The sequence below is a fragment of the Vanacampus margaritifer genome, chromosome 13 (assembly GCF_051991255.1).
Source record: "Vanacampus margaritifer isolate UIUO_Vmar chromosome 13, RoL_Vmar_1.0, whole genome shotgun sequence".
Taxonomy (NCBI): Eukaryota; Metazoa; Chordata; class Actinopteri; order Syngnathiformes; family Syngnathidae; genus Vanacampus; species Vanacampus margaritifer.
In genome coordinates this window covers 3397040-3415009 of record NC_135444.1, presented here as the reverse complement: position 1 = coordinate 3415009, position 17970 = coordinate 3397040, and the positions used below count along the sequence as shown (strand labels likewise).

Genomic DNA, 17970 nt, shown 5'->3' with positions numbered 1-17970 from the left:
ATGGCGAAGAAAATTGTCGTGGAAAAATCAAAATGTATGTATGAGTATGGAGCACCTCCGGGAGTATTCACGATCTGACTGGAAGTGAGCAGTGTATTGTCTCAACTACTGCGACGTGAGCATTCGGCATTGCTCGGCTTCACTCGGCTACCCGTTTTCAAGGTACGTTCGGGTTAGCTGTCATGTTTAGTTTCTGTTTTCCTTGTGTGTCTTCCTTGTCTTGTTAAGTGTGATCCTGCCCTTCCTCGTGTTATCTAATCAGTGCCCTCAGCCACTTGTGTCTTGCCCAGGTGTGACTTATTGTGTCGTTAGTGTTTGTGTATTTAGTCTGCTGTCTCCCCTCTGTCTGTGTGGGTTCATTGTTTTTCCCCACGTCATGCTGCTTGTTTTTCCTTGTCATTGTCCCAGGTCATGCTGCTCGTTTTTTCCTTGTTGTTCCCTCCCATGTTTTGGTTCATGTTTTGTTTTATGATTTGTTTTATCTTGTAATTTGGAAGATCCCTTTTTTTTCATAGAAATTAAATTATTTTTTTGGATTGGGCTTCTGCCTCCTCGCCTTGTCCCTCCGCGTTTGGGTTCCCAAGCTTCCCCTCCCTGACATTAGCTTGCTTTAATTGGGTGTTCGAACTCCGAAAATGAGTTTAAACTCCGAGGCATTTTTTACTCAGATTTTTTTTTGTGTCTGAATTGTACGAGTTCCGAGCCGTTCAAACTCCGAGGTTCCACTTCGTGTGTGTGTATATATATATACATACATACATACATACATACATACAGAAAACTGCTCAGCTTAAGAACGTGATGGTCATGTTATGACTGTTGACTTAAACAATACCGAATCGGGAATCAAATTGTCTCCTTTTATTGAAATATGTGCTTATCACCAGCATGTGAAATGAGCCATAAATAATGACTAGGCAATGTAATGACAAGGTCATCAACAGCAGATACCTATCGGGAAATTAAAGCAGCCCTAAAATTATTTCCTTCCAGTGTGCTGCATCTTTTGAGAATTACCCAGAAATAAGATCTCACATCAGTGAATCGGGTGGAAATTGACCTGAATGAGACTTTGAGAGTTTATTCATCTTCATGAGGATTAAATGATTACATGTTTACCCAATCAAGCAAATGTTAACATGAAACACATTTGAACATTTTTTTAAATGTATTTTAAGTACATTTAGAGTACTTGAGTTAAAAGTTTAAAAGAAAAAAAAAAAAAAAAACTTTCCAAAGGTGCGGTTCAGGCTACATTCAAATCTTGCTAGTGAAGACATTTAATATTTTCAATTTGATGTTTTACTGTTTTTGAATTTACTTATAGGCATATCAATGTGATATAAGCATGAGTGTTTAAAAGAATACAGTGGGATGGTGATTTTGTGAACTTTATTTGATCTTTGTACCCTCAAATGCTGTTAGAGGGGCAATGTGCATGATGTGTCAGAGTCTCTTGTCATTTAGGGACTGAAGGTCTGGGGTCAGATTTTGATTACTTCTGTTCCCCCAATCAAGAAGGGGAACTGTATAAAGATGTCTGTTTACCATCAACCTTACACCTTTGTTCAATCTAGGAGATGACATGTCTGCCCTTTGTTCAATCATGAGCCAGGAGGAGGAACCTTTTAGCTTTTTTGTATAAATGTGTCGATGTTCTGTAAATTGTCACACACTTGGAATCATCACGTTGCATTCTGATGTGGTATTCTGACTGTGTCTTTAGAGGCCTCTAAATAAATTCTTGCAGGAAAACTTCTTCATCAGATCCTGAATACAATTATTTTGGACACGCAAAGATTACACTTAATATAGTAATTTAATATTCCTTCAAAATGGTGACGCCGACGTGGACTTATTGAGACGTTTTTTCAACAGCTGTGGTTGATCCTGAACACCGGATTTCTAAAGCGCAAAAATATTAACAAGGTGAGTGGACATTTTATCCACGTAGAGAAATTCTGGTTGTTTGGGATCAATACAGTTGCATTTCGTCTGTGCTAAGTTGTATTTGGGATCTGTGAACAAGTTAGGGGGGTTGTAGTAATATTTCTTACGGTGGGACGGAAAGTCCTCGATTTTGAAAATTACTACGACATTGAACCATGCATGGGAGTTTTTTCCGCGGTGGAATAGGTTGTGTTTTTATTTTTTCGTATGAATAAGCCGTCAGTATATAAGATACTGGGAGTGCGGAGTGGATTAGCCGCCTGTGTGTTAACAAGGTGTGTGCTGTGTGGAATTTCTGAACCGAGGGACATAATTCCTCGGTGTGTGTATGTTGTGTTAAAGAAGAAGCCGGGAAAATATTAAGTCGCGCATGGAAATGCCCCGTGTTTACGGAAGTGACGTCAAGTCGAAGCGCTTCGCCGTTTAAAACGGCATGTGACATTGAGTACCACGGAGGAATAGGCTGATTCTGTTGTTGTGGTGTTATAAGCAGCTAGTGGTGATCGCACTATGTGTTGCGGATGTGTGTTGTGAAATAAGCAGCTCGCGTTGATCACGCGTAGTGTTTGCTGAGCTAAACGCCCGTATGTCGCGTAGTTCGCTACGGTGCGTGGATTGATATATTAGGAAGCCTGCCGTTTTTTCGGTTCAGAGCTGTGTGATAAGCCGCCCGTGAAGATCCGGATATATTTGTTGAAGTCGCGCAAAAGGTATTTAATATCTGTTTGTTTTCGTCTTGTTTGTGTTTGTCTGAAAAAAAAAAAAAGAAAAATATTTTTTTTTGGGGGGATTAATGAGAATACTTTTGATCTGTTATATCGTAGTATCATAAGTGAGACGTCACTGACTTTATAAATATTAAAAACGACTAATTAATACATATAATGGACGACATTTTTGATCAAGACTCCGGCTGGTTTGATTTGCATAAACTTCCGGTCCATATTCTGAACCCTTTGCTGAGCGAACAGGTAAAGGCTGCAACGCTCGTGATGATTGAAGCGCTCCCACCACGCCAGAGAAGTAAGTCGAAAAATCTTTTATATGAATGGATGCGTACTAATTGTGATGATGGTTGGTTTCCATGTCTGGAGGCTAAGGTATGTTTGATTGCATTAATGGAATCCGTGGAGCTTGCGTGTGTAAGACAACGCCGGTTGTTGACTAACTCCGTGAAAAACACATCTATATTTTCTTCGAATGGAAGGAAAGTTAGACGACAATGTAAGGTCGTGGACCAAATGTTGGTCAACGCGAGAATGCTTGCTTTGGGCAGCTCTGTGAAAGTTGCTCGGAAAGCTGTGTTGAGCGAGTCCACGAGCCACGGCTCGGCTAACGGCAACGTGTTTGATGACCGCATGGCTGACGCTAGGTTAATGACTCCTCCAGCGTATGCGGAAGCCAGTGCGAGTGGTGAATTTGGTCCTAAGAACCCGTTTACTCAATCACCGTATAGTACGGCTATTCAGATGCTACAGGATTTGCAAGCTCCTATATTGACAGTAAATGGTGGTAATCTCGATGTGAAATGGGAGTCGGGGAATCACGACGAGGCGTTAACTGGCGACTCCGTTGAGAAGGCGGTTAGTGAATTAGCTGCTGGCGTAAGTGCTTCTATTAAGCAGATGGAATGGAATTTGGATAAATTGTTAGGCATGAGAAATGACCCGGAAGACAGATTGAATAAGGCAAAAGATTTCGGATTGGAATTGGCTCGGCATGCGGAGATTCCACAGTCTTTACGTTCGAGATGGCGTACTAATCTGATGCGTTTCGAAAAGGCCGCTAGAGATGAATTGGTTGAACAAAATTGTGCATTGAGGGCCGAACGTGAGGAATTGATCCGACAGCGAGAACATGAGATGACTGGAGAAGCTTCTGTTAGCTGTCAAATTGAAAATATACATAGAAAATTAGCAAAGCTAACATGTGCGGTGGAGAATGTTTCTGGGTCATGTGACCTCAGCGTACCAGATGGACTTTTAGACAGTGCTTCTAATGAAATAGTGACTCGCTCTAAGTCAAGGCCGGCCACTGGAACTTCTGCTACTATATATAAGCCATTTCTGCCTACAGATCTGAGCGTGTTACTACAAAGACTGCCGCCATTGCAGGCGGGAGGGCAGAATTGGCTGAGGTCTTTGCAGAGAGAGGTGATAGGTCAGATTTTGACAGCGGGGGATGTGCGTGCATTGTTGACACAGGCGTGTCCCTTGTCTCAATTTGAGACCTTAATGTCTAATTCTGGGATGCCTTCTCTACTAAATGAGGAAGCGCTAGCACGTGAGAATTATTTATCACTTTTTGAAGTATTAGGTGAATTATTTCCGATTCCAGAAATTGTCATTTCGGATTTATTTTTTACTCAGAAAATTGATGAGGACGCTGCTACATTCATTGATCAGGCACTTGTCGAATTCTCCTTAAAGACTGGACACTTGCCAACCGATTCTGTATTGTATTCACAAATTTTTCGGTCTGCAATTCTAAAAGGAGCTCCAAAACCAATTGTGCAAGCTATGGAAAACAATCCGGACTTGCCAGGCGCCGAACATGTAAGGTGGTTGAGTCATCTTAAACATCATTTGAGAAGGTATGCAAAAGATATCGTATCAAAAAATGAAAAACTTAAGAATACTGAATCACAATTGACAATGCTACAAGTACAAACTTTGAGAAAACAAGAGGAGGACTTTGTGAGTTCGGCTTCTGTGGACAGGTCATCCCCTAATGCTGTTGGATCAGATTTGATTATGTTTCAGAATAGGGCACCATATGGTCGGAATCGTTGCTATATTTGTGGAAGAACAGGCCACTGGGCAGACACTTGCCAGGAGGAATCAGTTGTCAGAAGCAGAGGTCGGCGTCAAAGAGGACGACAGAATGAAAGGCAGAGAGGCCGTGAGTTGCTGTTTTAAGAAGGTGGTGATTTGTACTGTTGTCTGTTAAAATTAAATTAAACTAGATAAAAAGGACATGGTAGGTGAAGGATAAGTTTTTCTTCCGCCCCCCCCTCTCTCTCTCTCCTTTTGTCTCCTGTGGGGAGGGGGGTGTGATAAGTTTAGTCCTCTCTCCCATTGTCTCCATTTGGGAGACTTGTAGTCTGTTGTGTGTGTGAATAGCAGGGGTCGTCTAAGGCTAAATCAAATTGTTCCTGTTATGCGGAAGGACATAGAGGTCTAGGTGTTAACTACAGGCCACTCTCATATTATTTTAAAATCAGATCTGTGTAATATAGTTGAATAAGTAATAAAACCAAATTTTAATTGAAATAGACTTTTCATTTTTGATTTTTATATTTCCCCTGCATCTCTGATAACTTATTCGTAAGTGTGAAAATGATTTAACCTTTGTCTTTATCTGAGTCCCATTCTAGAAGTCTGGAAAGGATTTCCATCCAAGTGGCCAGGGTGACTGACAGCTGTCACATTTTCTTAAATTTGAGGTAACACATAATGAAGATGTCTATGGTAGACATATGCGTAAATATAGTACTACTACTTGCTATAGTGTAGTGATCAAATTCAAATAAAACCACAAAATGAATAAATTAGGGGTTTGAAAAACAAAATATTTTGGGGGAATTTTTTATTTATTTTTTCTTGGAAATTGTATGACAACAAGCAGTGTTCTCTTGCTATGATCTCATCTCCCTCTGTCTGTTCCGAGTGTATAAATGTTTCAGGCAGGTTCAATCTTTGACTGAAAGGTGTTTCACTTGGGTGACTCAACCGAAAAGTGCTGGAAATGGAATGAACAGCATTCTCCTGCTATGTTTGATGTTCAGAGTGGATGGCGAACTGAACAATGGTCACTTTCGGGGGGGGAAGTGACCACACGGACTGCAAAAAGGATGGTACACTGTAAATCCGCTCGTCCTGTGACTGTTCAATGACTCTTATGCATTGTTTGAGCATAATGTCCAGCAACTTTTTGAGCAGACAGGATAACCATCGATTCTGCCATGATGAACTTTTCCTGAGAGCTCCAGTACACAAAGCCCAGTGCCCGCTTTGAACTTTGCCCTGCATAAACTGCTATCGACAAGGACAGGAAGGAATATGAACTACAGTTGTGGACTCAAAGTTCTGGAATCATCTGAGTTTGGTGCCTGAGGTCGTATGTTGTATTCTGTTTGTAGATATTTGCACTCTGTACTATGTCAGAAAGGAGATGTGATCTATAGCAACGCAGTTTCGGAAATTGAGAACAGCTTATGTGAATTAGGGAAGTATAAAATTTATTCTAATCTTTAAATACTATATTTTCCGTTGTTTGATGCTTGTTGAATTTGGCCTTCTAGTTTTTTTTTCCCATTTCTCTTTTATAACTTTGGCTTCTCAGAAGTGGACTCAGATATGGAACACTTACGGCAAATTTGCTGGTTAAATTTTTAATTTTGATTAAGCTCAACAGCACTGATTTTTGGATTCCACGGGGAATGCACAAAGGCAAAGTTCCCTGCTGTGTTTTTACAAGCCCCCACTACTCTGTAGAAGAGGTGAGGTTAGTTAGCATTTTAAGAATACTTTTTGGTTGGTTTAAAGTAGGGATTTTGTTTTGTTTTTCTGATTATAACTCGTTTCTTTTACTAGTTGAGATGGCAGATATTTGGAAGATTTGTGACCTGCAATAGATTAATGGGGTTGTTTTAAAAAAAAATAAAAATAATAATAATAATAATAATAATTCTTCTCTTCCTGACCCTAAAAGTCCTCCGCTGCAGTATCTTAATTCACATCTGCTTGAGTTGTTTTTTTTTCACTTTAAGTTCCCTGAACAGGATTCAAATTTACATTACAAACTCTTGCCTCAAAGGCTTTTGTTTTGATGGCTCATGGCTAGCTCAGCTGGAGATCTTTTTATAGTTCTGGTGTTGGCCAAATTGTCACAATTTGGTTGTTTTTCTAATCTACAGGACACAAGGTGTCTGTTTTTTCCTCTTTGAAGCAGCAATTTGGAAGCGGCTGCAGTTTTCACATTCAGGTCTGAAATGATCAAAATTGATCTATCAGATGGGGGAATGATTGGTCTGTCTGAGTTTGTTGAAAAGGAAGTCTGATGTGAGAATGATTGGTCTGTCTGATGTGAGAATGACTGGTCTGTCGGTGTATCAAAAGGAAGTCTGATGTGAGAATGAAGTTTGGTGTGAGGAATTTACAGGCAAAGAATGGAGCGGAGAATTGGAGGTTTTGACCATGGGAGGAAAAGTAAGTTCTACAAAGATGACAAAAGACGACCCTTATAGCAGAAATACGGTAAGTATGTTCCATCTCAGAAACGATTGAAAAGTATAATTTCTAGAGCCCATGGAATATGCCATTTAGGTGTGGAAGGAACATTGACACACCTGGGTGACATTTTTTCATGAGACAAGTTGTTAAAAATGAACTGCAGTGTTTATTTAAGGTATAAGTATAAATCTCTTCTCAGACTGTTCATGGCCCGGCCGGACATGAATAGTTCTGAGTTAAGATGATGTTGTTTTTAAATGATTTACACTGCTATAATAAGAAACCAGCATTAAAAATACAGAAATTTGATGTACGACAAAGAGCACATTTATGCTAAAATCTACAACAGTAAATATCATGGTAAAATATTTGATTAATCATTATCTACCATCATAAGGGTTTCCTAGGAAGATTGGATCAGACAAACCCACTTGAAAAAACAAAACTTCATAAGATATAGAAAAGGCATTGAGATTAAAACATATTTGATTTAGTATATTATCTCTGATCTCAAGGACATTAAAGAAAAATAGAAATATTAAACAATTGGCCTCATAAAGTTTCAATGGCAACAAGACTTTCATTATTATGCCATTGAATGTACAAATGTCATTAAACGGATTCTGTTTGAATGCCACAACAAAAATAACTTTTTCCGTGTCCAACAGCATGTTTCAGGACCTACAGAACTTAAACAATTAACATTTGCTAAAAAAACAGGTGCTCTTTTCAAAGTAAAGAATGAAGACTATGTATGTTATGAGTGACTAAATGAAAATGATTTTGCACACAGATTGGTTTGCTGATCATAATGGTGGGGGCCACATCCACCACATGTGAGCCAAGAGGTCCCAGGCTCATCAAATCACATCAATTGACTCAGACTGAGGGGGTTGACTAAGCTGCTGATCTGCGTCCACACCAATTGGAGCCATCTAACGGATCCCACCACACCCGGTTCCAGTGTCTACCTGACAAGCTGCCCAAGGACGCAGAGGAAAGAAGATTCATTGGAGTGCCTTTTCCATGGGCAAAGATGGGCACAGTTGATTCGCCTAGAAAAGCTGATCAAGTGTCAATCTGCTGGTGAAAGGGGGAAATCACTCAATGGTGATTTGAATCACATGCCCCTTTTCATCAATTCACAAGGATTGAGTCACACTGGGAATGAAGTCCCGTGACCTTTCCTGTGATCTCTGGCAGTGAGCCAGGGTTCAGAAAGAGGCTGACAAACGCCTCTTTTTAAAAAAAAATTTGACCAACTGTCGAACGCACTTTTCATTCAACAAGACCTTCATCAGGAGATGGCTTCGAGGGACGGACACATCTGCTATTGCGTCGTGACACTTAACCACATCACATAGTGTTATGCCTCACATTTATTATGCCCCTTCCACTGATTTTTTTAATGAATCAAACTGAATTTTGACTGCTAAGCCCCTCTATCTATCTTTCTCCCTCTCTCTCTCTCTCACCTGCTATTCTTATTTCTAAACTCCACACATAAACATTGCTTCATTTTTGCGACGATCAAGATTCGCGCTGGACTTTCTCTCTAGACTATTGTGGGATTAAATGTCCGGTTTTTGAACTTATAGAAGTTCAATGGTAGGACTGAAGACATTTAATATTTTCAATTTGATGTTTTACTGTTTTTGAATTTACTTATAGGCATATCAATGTGATATAAGCATGAGTGTTTAAAAGAATACAGTGGGATGGTGATTTTGTGAACTTTATTTGATCTTTGTACCCTCAAATGCTGTTAGAGGGGCAATGTGCATGATGTGTCAGAGTCTCTTGTCATTTAGGGACTGAAGGTCTGGGGTCAGATTTTGATTACTTCTGTTCCCCCAATCAAGAAGGGGAACTGTATAAAGATGTCTGTTTACCATCAACCTTACACCTTTGTTCAATCTAGGAGATGACATGTCTGCCCTTTGTTCAATCATGAGCCAGGAGGAGGAACCTTTTAGCTTTTTTGTATAAATGTGTCGATGTTCTGTAAATTGTCACACACTTGGAATCATCACGTTGCATTCTGATGTGGTATTCTGACTGTGTCTTTAGAGGCCTCTAAATAAATTCTTGCAGGAAAACTTCTTCATCAGATCCTGAATACAATTATTTTGGACACGCAAAGATTACACTTAATATAGTAATTTAATATTCCTTCACTAGCAGCCTAAACCTCACAGACTGCGCCTTTAACTTTTACGAAAGAAAATCAAAAACATGTACATTCAAAAGTAACAACTGTGTGTGCGTTGTCCAAATAATTTATCAATAAAAACAATTGTGTGAAACACATTGTGTGTGTTTTTATGGCGTAAGTCCCATGCTTTTCAGGATGCTTTCCTCAAGCACTAGAAAATTTTCATACTCCTTCATCTCATCCTGGTCTTCTGTGGGGGTCCCTGGCTTCTCAGGCTCCTTTGGAGAATAATAAGGAAGCATTAGAACTACTTGCAATCTCATAATACTCCATTTAAATACCTCATTCGGAACAACCAGGCCGAATCCAAGTTGAATTTCATTCGGGTTTACAGGTGTAGAATATTCCTTATATCATTCTGCACAGGAGTGATAGATCAGCTTAAATTGGGATAGCCAGACCATGTCCAGACCGGGCGAACGTGTCTGCACATGCTGGTTGGACATGACGTTGGTATACACACTTGAAAATGGCGGTTTACAACCAGCTTGTTCTAAAGTACTAGTCACCTGTTTTCATCATGCTGTTGCTTTAAAAAGTGCAAAAACAAACAAATCACAGCTGTGCTAAACATGCTTAACGCCATCTTGATAAATCATGTGACGTTCACGTCGGTTTTGGCATGTCAAATAGCTGTTCTGATTAATGTAGTAGCACATATAAACGGCAGATCGGAATAGATCACTTCACATGTGAAGAGTTGACCAGAGACCTTCAATTGGAATTGAATGACAAAAAAGCACTGACAGCAAATTGCACAGCACTGTCATGATGGGGCATTGTATATTCATGTTTATGAATTAAACATTAGGTTACAGAGAACTTCAATACTATGCCTACAATTTCAGCATCAAACCAGTGCTTTAAATAAGTTAATAACTGGCAAAGAATCGCTGTAGTTTCTGCCCGTATCTATGAAATACTGTTGCAGAGCAAACCACTGTCAAGCATCAGAATCTCACCGCTTTATTTTGCTCCTCTGCTGCCTGTGTCTGATTTTGCCACACTTCTTTCCTCCTCAAAAGATCGTTGAGCCTTTCTTGCTGCTGATCGATGCATTTTCCCACGTTCAACTTCTACATACATATACAAGAGAGGAAACCCCCCCGGCTTGAATATGCGATATCTGCTTTCATTAGCTGTCAAATAAATAACACGTATGACAAAAATCCATTTTGTTCTCTATCAACATGGATCAGCCCTACAAGGCATTGACTCAAAACAAATAAAAAATGATAAAACAAAAACAAGCCTGCGGTAAGGAAAATTTGGTTAGGATTGCTGCTAAGAAAAAATAACAAAGGGAAAGGCATGTTCCGCTTGCCTGACAAACTGTCTTACCTCATTCCTGGAAGCGATGTAGAACACCGGTGGGATTTGAAATACACGGACGATTCCAAGATCATCACCCAAAGTCAGGAAGTGCTGCTTGGCTGGAGTAACATAAAGCCATACAAATAAACATCTATAAGCATTTCTTCAACAAAGGAACAGCACTATTACATTAATTGTCACACACACTCATTATACACTATACCTGCAGTCAAATTAGTTCCAATATTAAAGAGTCATGTCAAACAATTTGCCAGATAATAATGCTCAATATCGATTGACTCATTCTAAGAAGTATGTCATTTATACATATTAGATAACAGGAATTCAATACAATAGCCCAACATTGCAGCAACAATATTGGGTGCATTTAATAATCGCTTGTGAGGTTTTCTCTGCTAAAGGTTTATTCAATGATCTTCTCAAAGAGTAGAAGCCAAACGTCTGTCTGTCAGTTTTTAAAAACTGCTCATACAGAAGACCATCCTACCAGCTCTCATGGTCATCCGGGAGAACCGCCTATCAAATGTCAGGAATGTGCAGGCGCATCTTCATCAATCTCTGCAGCCGGCCTCGTTTCATTGACGGATGTCCTCTTGCAGCTCTCAGACATTTTCAAAGTACGCGGGGAGATCGGTGGAGCTACAATGATCAATGGCTGAGTACAAAGCTCAGTGCTCAGGGCTACATGCTACAAAACTCAAAGTGCGCATGCGCAGCTAGGAGCGAGCATGCACAACGTCGTTACAGCAGATTGATTGACGGGGATTGACAACCAATCGTTAAGATGATCAACCCGGAAGACGCAGTGACAAAAGATCCTTGAATACACCTTTAACTCTTGTGATTCCTCACGAATACTCACAGGAGACGGTCCATGCTTTGATGCAGGTTATCTTGCCATTGGTCATGTGCTCTTGCACGTGCACAGCTTCTCCTGTCTTTTCTAAAATATTCCACACCTCAATTTTCCCATCCCCTTTTCCAACGAAGAAAACTGCCGGTCGGGTCAAAGACCAGCATGCCGAAGTACAGAGCCCCTCCAAGCTCGGCAACAGGAAAAGGGGGCCGTCCTGGAAGTCGGTTTGTAAAAAACACAAAATAAAGGAAAAGGCCTTTGTTTAGTCAAATTAGCATTTTTTTTTATATTTGTTTACCAGCACTCCTTCTTTCCAAATCGCAATATTGCAGCTTCCAAAGAGTGATGTTCCAGTCAAAACGATGTCTTTAAAAAAGGGTGAGCGCTCTATTGTATTGACCAAGCAGGGGTGTATTTTGATCAAATGAAGGGGCTTGGGACCTAGGGACAGATGAGAAGAGTTGGTGGTTAACAAAGAGGAGAGTTTACTTTTTGTGAGTCACATTTAGAACCTTTTACACTGTTAGAATTAAATGTGAAATAAACAGTGCATCTTGTAGTTAAAAAATTTGCACCAATTGTCATAGAAGGTATAATGTAACTTACTAAGCAGTTGATCAAGGTCGTTTTTCTCCATTTTCCAGTCAGTGTAAACGATCTCTCCATCCTGGCAAAAAACATTGACATTGTGTACATAGAGACACCAATCACAAATAAATTATTTACTAAGTAGCACAAAGCCATGCAATCGTTATAGCATATCATTCCTTCATATGTGACGTGGGTAATTGGAGACCACCTAATCACAGTCAATACCCACTTTTGCACTCACAGGTTTTAGATTTGATCTCACAAGATAAGAATTTTAACAGAATTTTGATTCATAGAATTTTAAAAAATCAAACCAAAGAATTTAAATTCGTACTCACAGGGAAACAAACACAAATTATTACTATTATGAATACAAATTGCTAATCACGCACAGTTTCCTTACTCTACATGCCCCTTTCTCTCTTGACATCTCTCACTGCATGTGTAAACAACAGGCTACTTCCTTGCTCATGAAGGACAGTGCCATTATAATCGCATGGAATCATTATAATTATATAATAATAATTCATCATAATTACGCATACATCTTTTCACAGTTATCTTACTCCATAGGCATGGAAGCAGTTGGAGGGCACTCAAGGGCACTTTGACACTAGCAAGGAAGCAGATTCGTATCTCTCCAAAGACTAGTTGCCATTTTTACATTTGTCCACAGTGGGACTTAAATTGTGCTTCCAAAGCCCCAAGTCCTTACAGATGAGCTACTGCCACAGTGCCACCTCAATAGCGGGGTCCACTGTTTTTTTTTTCTTCCCTCTATTATGCATTATAATAGCATTCATACACATCATTTGTAGCATGGAATAATGTTATTTGGAGGCAGAGTAATTGAATCGCCCACAATTGAGTTTATGTGCATCTTGCTTTTTTGAACTAATAGCAGTTTTGACTGAGAAACACAAGAACTCACAAATCTCAAAAGAGCAGAACATTTTGCTATTTGCACAAGCAAAGAGCGTTATTGCTTATCGTCGTCTCATAATAACACAATTTGTGTGTTTGGAGTACAAATTCATATAATGTAATAATAACATCACTGTTTGCTTAGGTATAACTATGGAGGAACATCGTTGAAAGTTGGGATACGCTGGGGGATAAATAAGGCTTCAAGAATATTTACCTGTGTCCCAATATAAATCTTGGTATTTATGTCTTGCAGAGGTGTTAGGTCTTTGCCTGAGGGTATTTGTAGCTGACTGTAGTCTGGAGTTACTGCTGAGCCATCACCACCACTTTCTTAAGCATCACAAATTCATTGTAATGTTACAACAAACAAACACACTTTGCCAGTCACTTGTTGAGAATTGTAATTTATGAAGAAAACGCTGAAGGAAGTACGAGTCAAACGATCTTGTTATCATCACCTTCCTGACTTTAAAGACATTACTGTGGAAAAGGTTGTCAAATCAATCAATAAGTCAAACATTAGTTTATTGCATAAATCACCACTTACTTAAAAGCAAGAGAAATTACTTCACAAAATGGGCAAGGTAATCATCATGTCTGTATGTGGTGTACAGTGAAACATTTTGGGAGAAATTTGGTTGGTAGTGTACAGAGGTGAGCAACAACAAGCTACATTTACTTACGTTAACTTTTTGGATAAAAAACATTTGTTGGAGAACTTTTAATGCAATATGGTAATTACTTCATAAGTATTTTTGTAGTCATTTGAATTTTATTCTACAAACAAACATCACAAAAATGTAAATAAAAGAGTGTTGAATAATAAATATTTACTTAAATCAATTGTTGAATGTCAGTTAGTGTGAATAAAATATAAGTGAGGTCCAATAATGACCAAGCAAGTATACTGTATGCCTTGCCTGCCTGAAACATGTTTTTTTATATTAATTAAATTGTTTTCAAGAATGCTTTTCAGATGTGTGATTGAACAATCAGATGCTATTCAATATTAATACATGCTACAATTTAAAGTGTCATTAAAAGTTAATTCAGTGCATCAAATAGTGATAATGCATTCTGCATTCTTCTGTATTCACGTTATATATTGCTTCAATGTTTCTTTCCTTCATTGTAGCAGCAGTGTTACTTGTTTTTTTTACTGCCTGTAAATCCAAGGGGGAAAATAAGTAACTTCACATACTTTTGGTTTAAAAAATAAATTGACACATTGGGGCTCCATTAATTGTGTCTTTTTGTTGTGGCTGTACATGTGTTTAGCTCAGGCTACGCATACTCAGACTTGTTTGTTCAGTTTGTGTCATGATCCAGATAAAGGAGTGGATACAGTATTTTTTTCACTTGTAGTTCTTTCAGTCACTATGGCATGAATGTAAATATCCAACACCGCCCAGAAAATACAGTATAAGCATGCCAAGGGCTTGTCTGTCCTTCTGATATCTAACACCAGCACTCATTTAAAACAGTACACTTCAAGGATATCATCTTATTAAGGTTCCTTGTAATTCACAATTGATGTTATATTTCTTTTCTACTGGGTCCTATAAAATGTTGTAGGTTGCCAAGTGTTTTATTCAGTGAATTAGGCAGGTATTCTCATTTATACTGTACTCCTTTGAATGTGTAAAAGACATACAATGTTGTCAACACACATGGGCATTGGGTTTATCAAACACAGTGCTATTGTTCATGGCAATCGTCTGTCAGTCAATACACTACACTACAAAGTAATTTATAATTTACCTTTAATGTATCTGTATCTGATCAATTACCACAAACGAAAGACGTTATATATTTGTGTATATTTGCCAGCATAATTTAAATGCTATCAAAACAGCCATTACCTCGCTAGGCTCTTTAAAAAAATAAAAAATAATAAATATATATATATATATATATATATATATATATATATATATATATATATATATATATTTCTGTTAGCATTCCTTGTCATACTTTTTACATTCAAAAAGTATTTACATTGTATTCTAACTGTTGAATGTTCTTTAAGTAACCAAGGGAAAATGGAGGGATCGTAAAGCCTCACCAATAAAAACTATAACGTTTACTCTCACCTGATATTGTGGTGTTGCTGTTATTAATATTATTGGTGAAGGGGTAAAGGTTGAATCTTATTGGGGTGTAATCACCGTTCCGCTCCATGTTTACCAAGGGAACCTAAAACATGAAAGAAAATGTGTGTTTTACCAAGCTTACCTTTGAAAATAAAGCACCTTCAAACCTGTTTTAGATTTGAGGATTGTCAAATAGATAAAACCACGGGGAGCATTGTACAAGGGTCCAGCGAAGAAAAAAGAAAAGAAAAAAAGATGCATTTCGTGTGCTCTTTGTGTAAAAACTGACTTATCTTCATTTTTGTGGTGGGACAAATCAAGTCTACCATGTTTGGGACCATATTGTGCCTTTCTAGGCAGATGCAGCCCCGACGCACCTGGCAATTTGGAAACAGACAGTAGAGTGCGCTCGATGTAAAAACGGGTGCGTCTTCATTTTCCTGTCAGGGCAAGTCTAGTTTGGCGTGTCTGTGAATTTGGTAGACGTGTGCTACGCCTCAAAGAGCATTCCGGCTGACACGGCTGCTGCGCATCTTCCAATTTGGTGACAAAAAGTAGACTTGGTTTTACACTCAGTAAAACCAAGTCTATCTTTTGTCACAGGTGGTGTAATGTGATCTTGGTGGATTTGATCAAGCCGGAGGCAGACAAATATGAACCGACGTGTGTGTTTTTTGTGTCAATTGTCACACTTGCTGACACTTTCTTTTGTTAAATTTGGAGAAAAATTATTAATTTGGAGAAAAATTATTAATAGCAGGCATCTGCCACCCTAGTAGTTTAGAGAGAAATACTTTTGCTATGATGAGGGTCATACGCCTCTACTCTGACACAGTGTGCCTGTGACTGTCTGTATTGCAGTCTACTAATACCTGGCTGCTTCCAATGCCTACTGTTATTTTTTTATTTACTGTATTCATTGTGGTTGCTCCATTTTTATGTAAGTTACTTGAATTGTGCTTCATTACTACAGTGACCACTTTCCATTTTTTCTAAGATGAAAATGTGAACTATGCACACTTTGTAAATGTTTTAATACAATTGTATTCGTGTGCAAAACCTAATAAAAGTTTGGAGTAGATGGCTATTTAATAAAGTTTTTAAAAAAAATCATTGCTATCTGATATACCGTGATGAAGGGTTTCCATATCCGCTCCAAGTATTTGAAAGGGTTGTTGACACTGTAATTTGCCATCTGAGACTCCAAATCATTCTGCTTCTTCTCTGGTATGGCCTGGCGCGCTTGTTTTGGCATTCGGACATCCCAGAACATTAGAGTGCTTTGTAAAGACATATATGCATACAACAATATAAAAAAAAAAAAATATCATTAGAACTTCAACGAATTAAGAACTATTATTAAACCAGGACATTGTCTTAACAGATTGGTAACAGTAAATTAAATATAATTCTGAGAAACACTGAAGGTAAAAAAATAAAATAAAACAATGGAATTATTTTGTACATTTCATTATATCACATTTCCAAAAAATGTCTGAGATGCTGTTGCAATGTTTGAACAAGAACTGCGTACAACAGTATATAGAACTGACTCTAGTGCAACACTATTTCAAGTAGATGATCTAATGTTGCCATGTCAATGGCAGAGGTCCTCCTAATTACAAGCCAGCATTACATATACTATCTTCAATCCTGATTTGAATTATTTTAATGACTTACCTGTCAGGGGAGCAGGTAATAAGCTGCAGAGAAATATTGGATTTGTTCTCCACTGGGATGCCCTGAGCAGTTACCTAATCAGAGGTCAAGGAGAGTTACTAAGTCAGCAAATATCTATTAAGCTTAAAGGGAAAGTCAACCCAATTTTCTTTTTGTTTTTTTACAATAATATGTTCTATGCAGTCCCACTGGTCTAAATATGGTACAGCATTCTGGTTAATATTGCATTAGTGGAATATGAGTTAAGCAGCGAAATTCAGCCGTTTTTATCCATCTCAGGGGGCGGCCATTTTGCTTTGCTTTTCACTTGCTGTCAACTGAAGATGACATCAATGTTTCTCAGGGCTCAGGCAAAGACCAATCACAGCTCACCTGTTTTCTGAAGCTGAGCTGTGATTGGTTGTCCCACTGGTCTTAATATGGTACAGCATTCTGGTTTATATTGCGTTAGTGGGATATGAATTAAGCAGCAAAATCCAGCCATTTTATAGATAGATAATGTGTAATAAAAGAAAAAAATATCTATTGATAAAGCGACCTCCTACTTTAGTACATCTTTTTTTCCTTTTTCATTAGAAAACAAACAAAAAATACAAAGCACAATTCAAAGTTCTGTTTGTAGTAATTTGATGTAGGCTACATGGAGGCAAAGGTTCCAGGTGAACTGAACGACATTTGCACATCCGACATCTTCAGGTTAAACACTGGGATAATCACAACTTTCACAACTTTGCTGTTTGTTTTCTCCTTGGACGAGCACGGACTACCGACATCACTTCCATTAAACTGATGTAGACGTTCTGCCACACACCGGATCAGTCTCATACAAGTATCCTTAGCGAGTTGGAGTTGGAATAGTAGTAGCATTCGCGAACATCTTTATATCGATTTTTAGGTTAGTAATTTGTTAGCATACATTTGGTTTGTTAATTTAGCATAGCTCGTCGTTGTATAGCAATGATTTATATTGTAGTTTTCACTGCTCCTGTCAATCACAGTCAGACCACGCCCAACCCTCTCTTCCCTCGCAAGCCCAACGGTTATCCAGGCCACCCCCGCTTGGAGCGCCGTTTTCAAATATTAGTA

General features: G+C 38.6%; 1 protein-coding gene across 4 annotated transcripts in view; it reads right to left on the bottom strand.

Annotated features, from left to right (window-relative positions):
- Positions 1-8432: 8432 nt before the first annotated feature.
- Positions 8433-17970, bottom strand: part of dnai3 (dynein axonemal intermediate chain 3) — a 34698-nt gene continuing 25160 nt past the window's right edge. For 3 of the 4 annotated variants that reach the window (XM_077583280.1, XM_077583281.1, XM_077583283.1), the window contains 10 exons: positions 16885-16958; positions 16334-16484; positions 15205-15307; positions 13323-13438; positions 12197-12257; positions 11889-12031; positions 11597-11804; positions 10741-10832; positions 10362-10475; positions 8433-9617 (listed from right to left, as the gene is read on the bottom strand). In XM_077583280.1, the coding sequence (XP_077439406.1) occupies positions 9507-9617; positions 10362-10475; positions 10741-10832; positions 11597-11804; positions 11889-12031; positions 12197-12257; positions 13323-13438; positions 15205-15307; positions 16334-16484; positions 16885-16958 (1173 nt within the window). In that variant the 3' untranslated portion in view covers positions 8433-9506. Of the gene's footprint in view, positions 9618-10361; positions 10476-10740; positions 10833-11221; positions 11374-11596; positions 11805-11888; positions 12032-12196; positions 12258-13322; positions 13439-15204; positions 15308-16333; positions 16485-16884; positions 16959-17970 lie in introns of those variants that run through there. The other variant, XR_013296357.1, reaches the window with a different exon arrangement.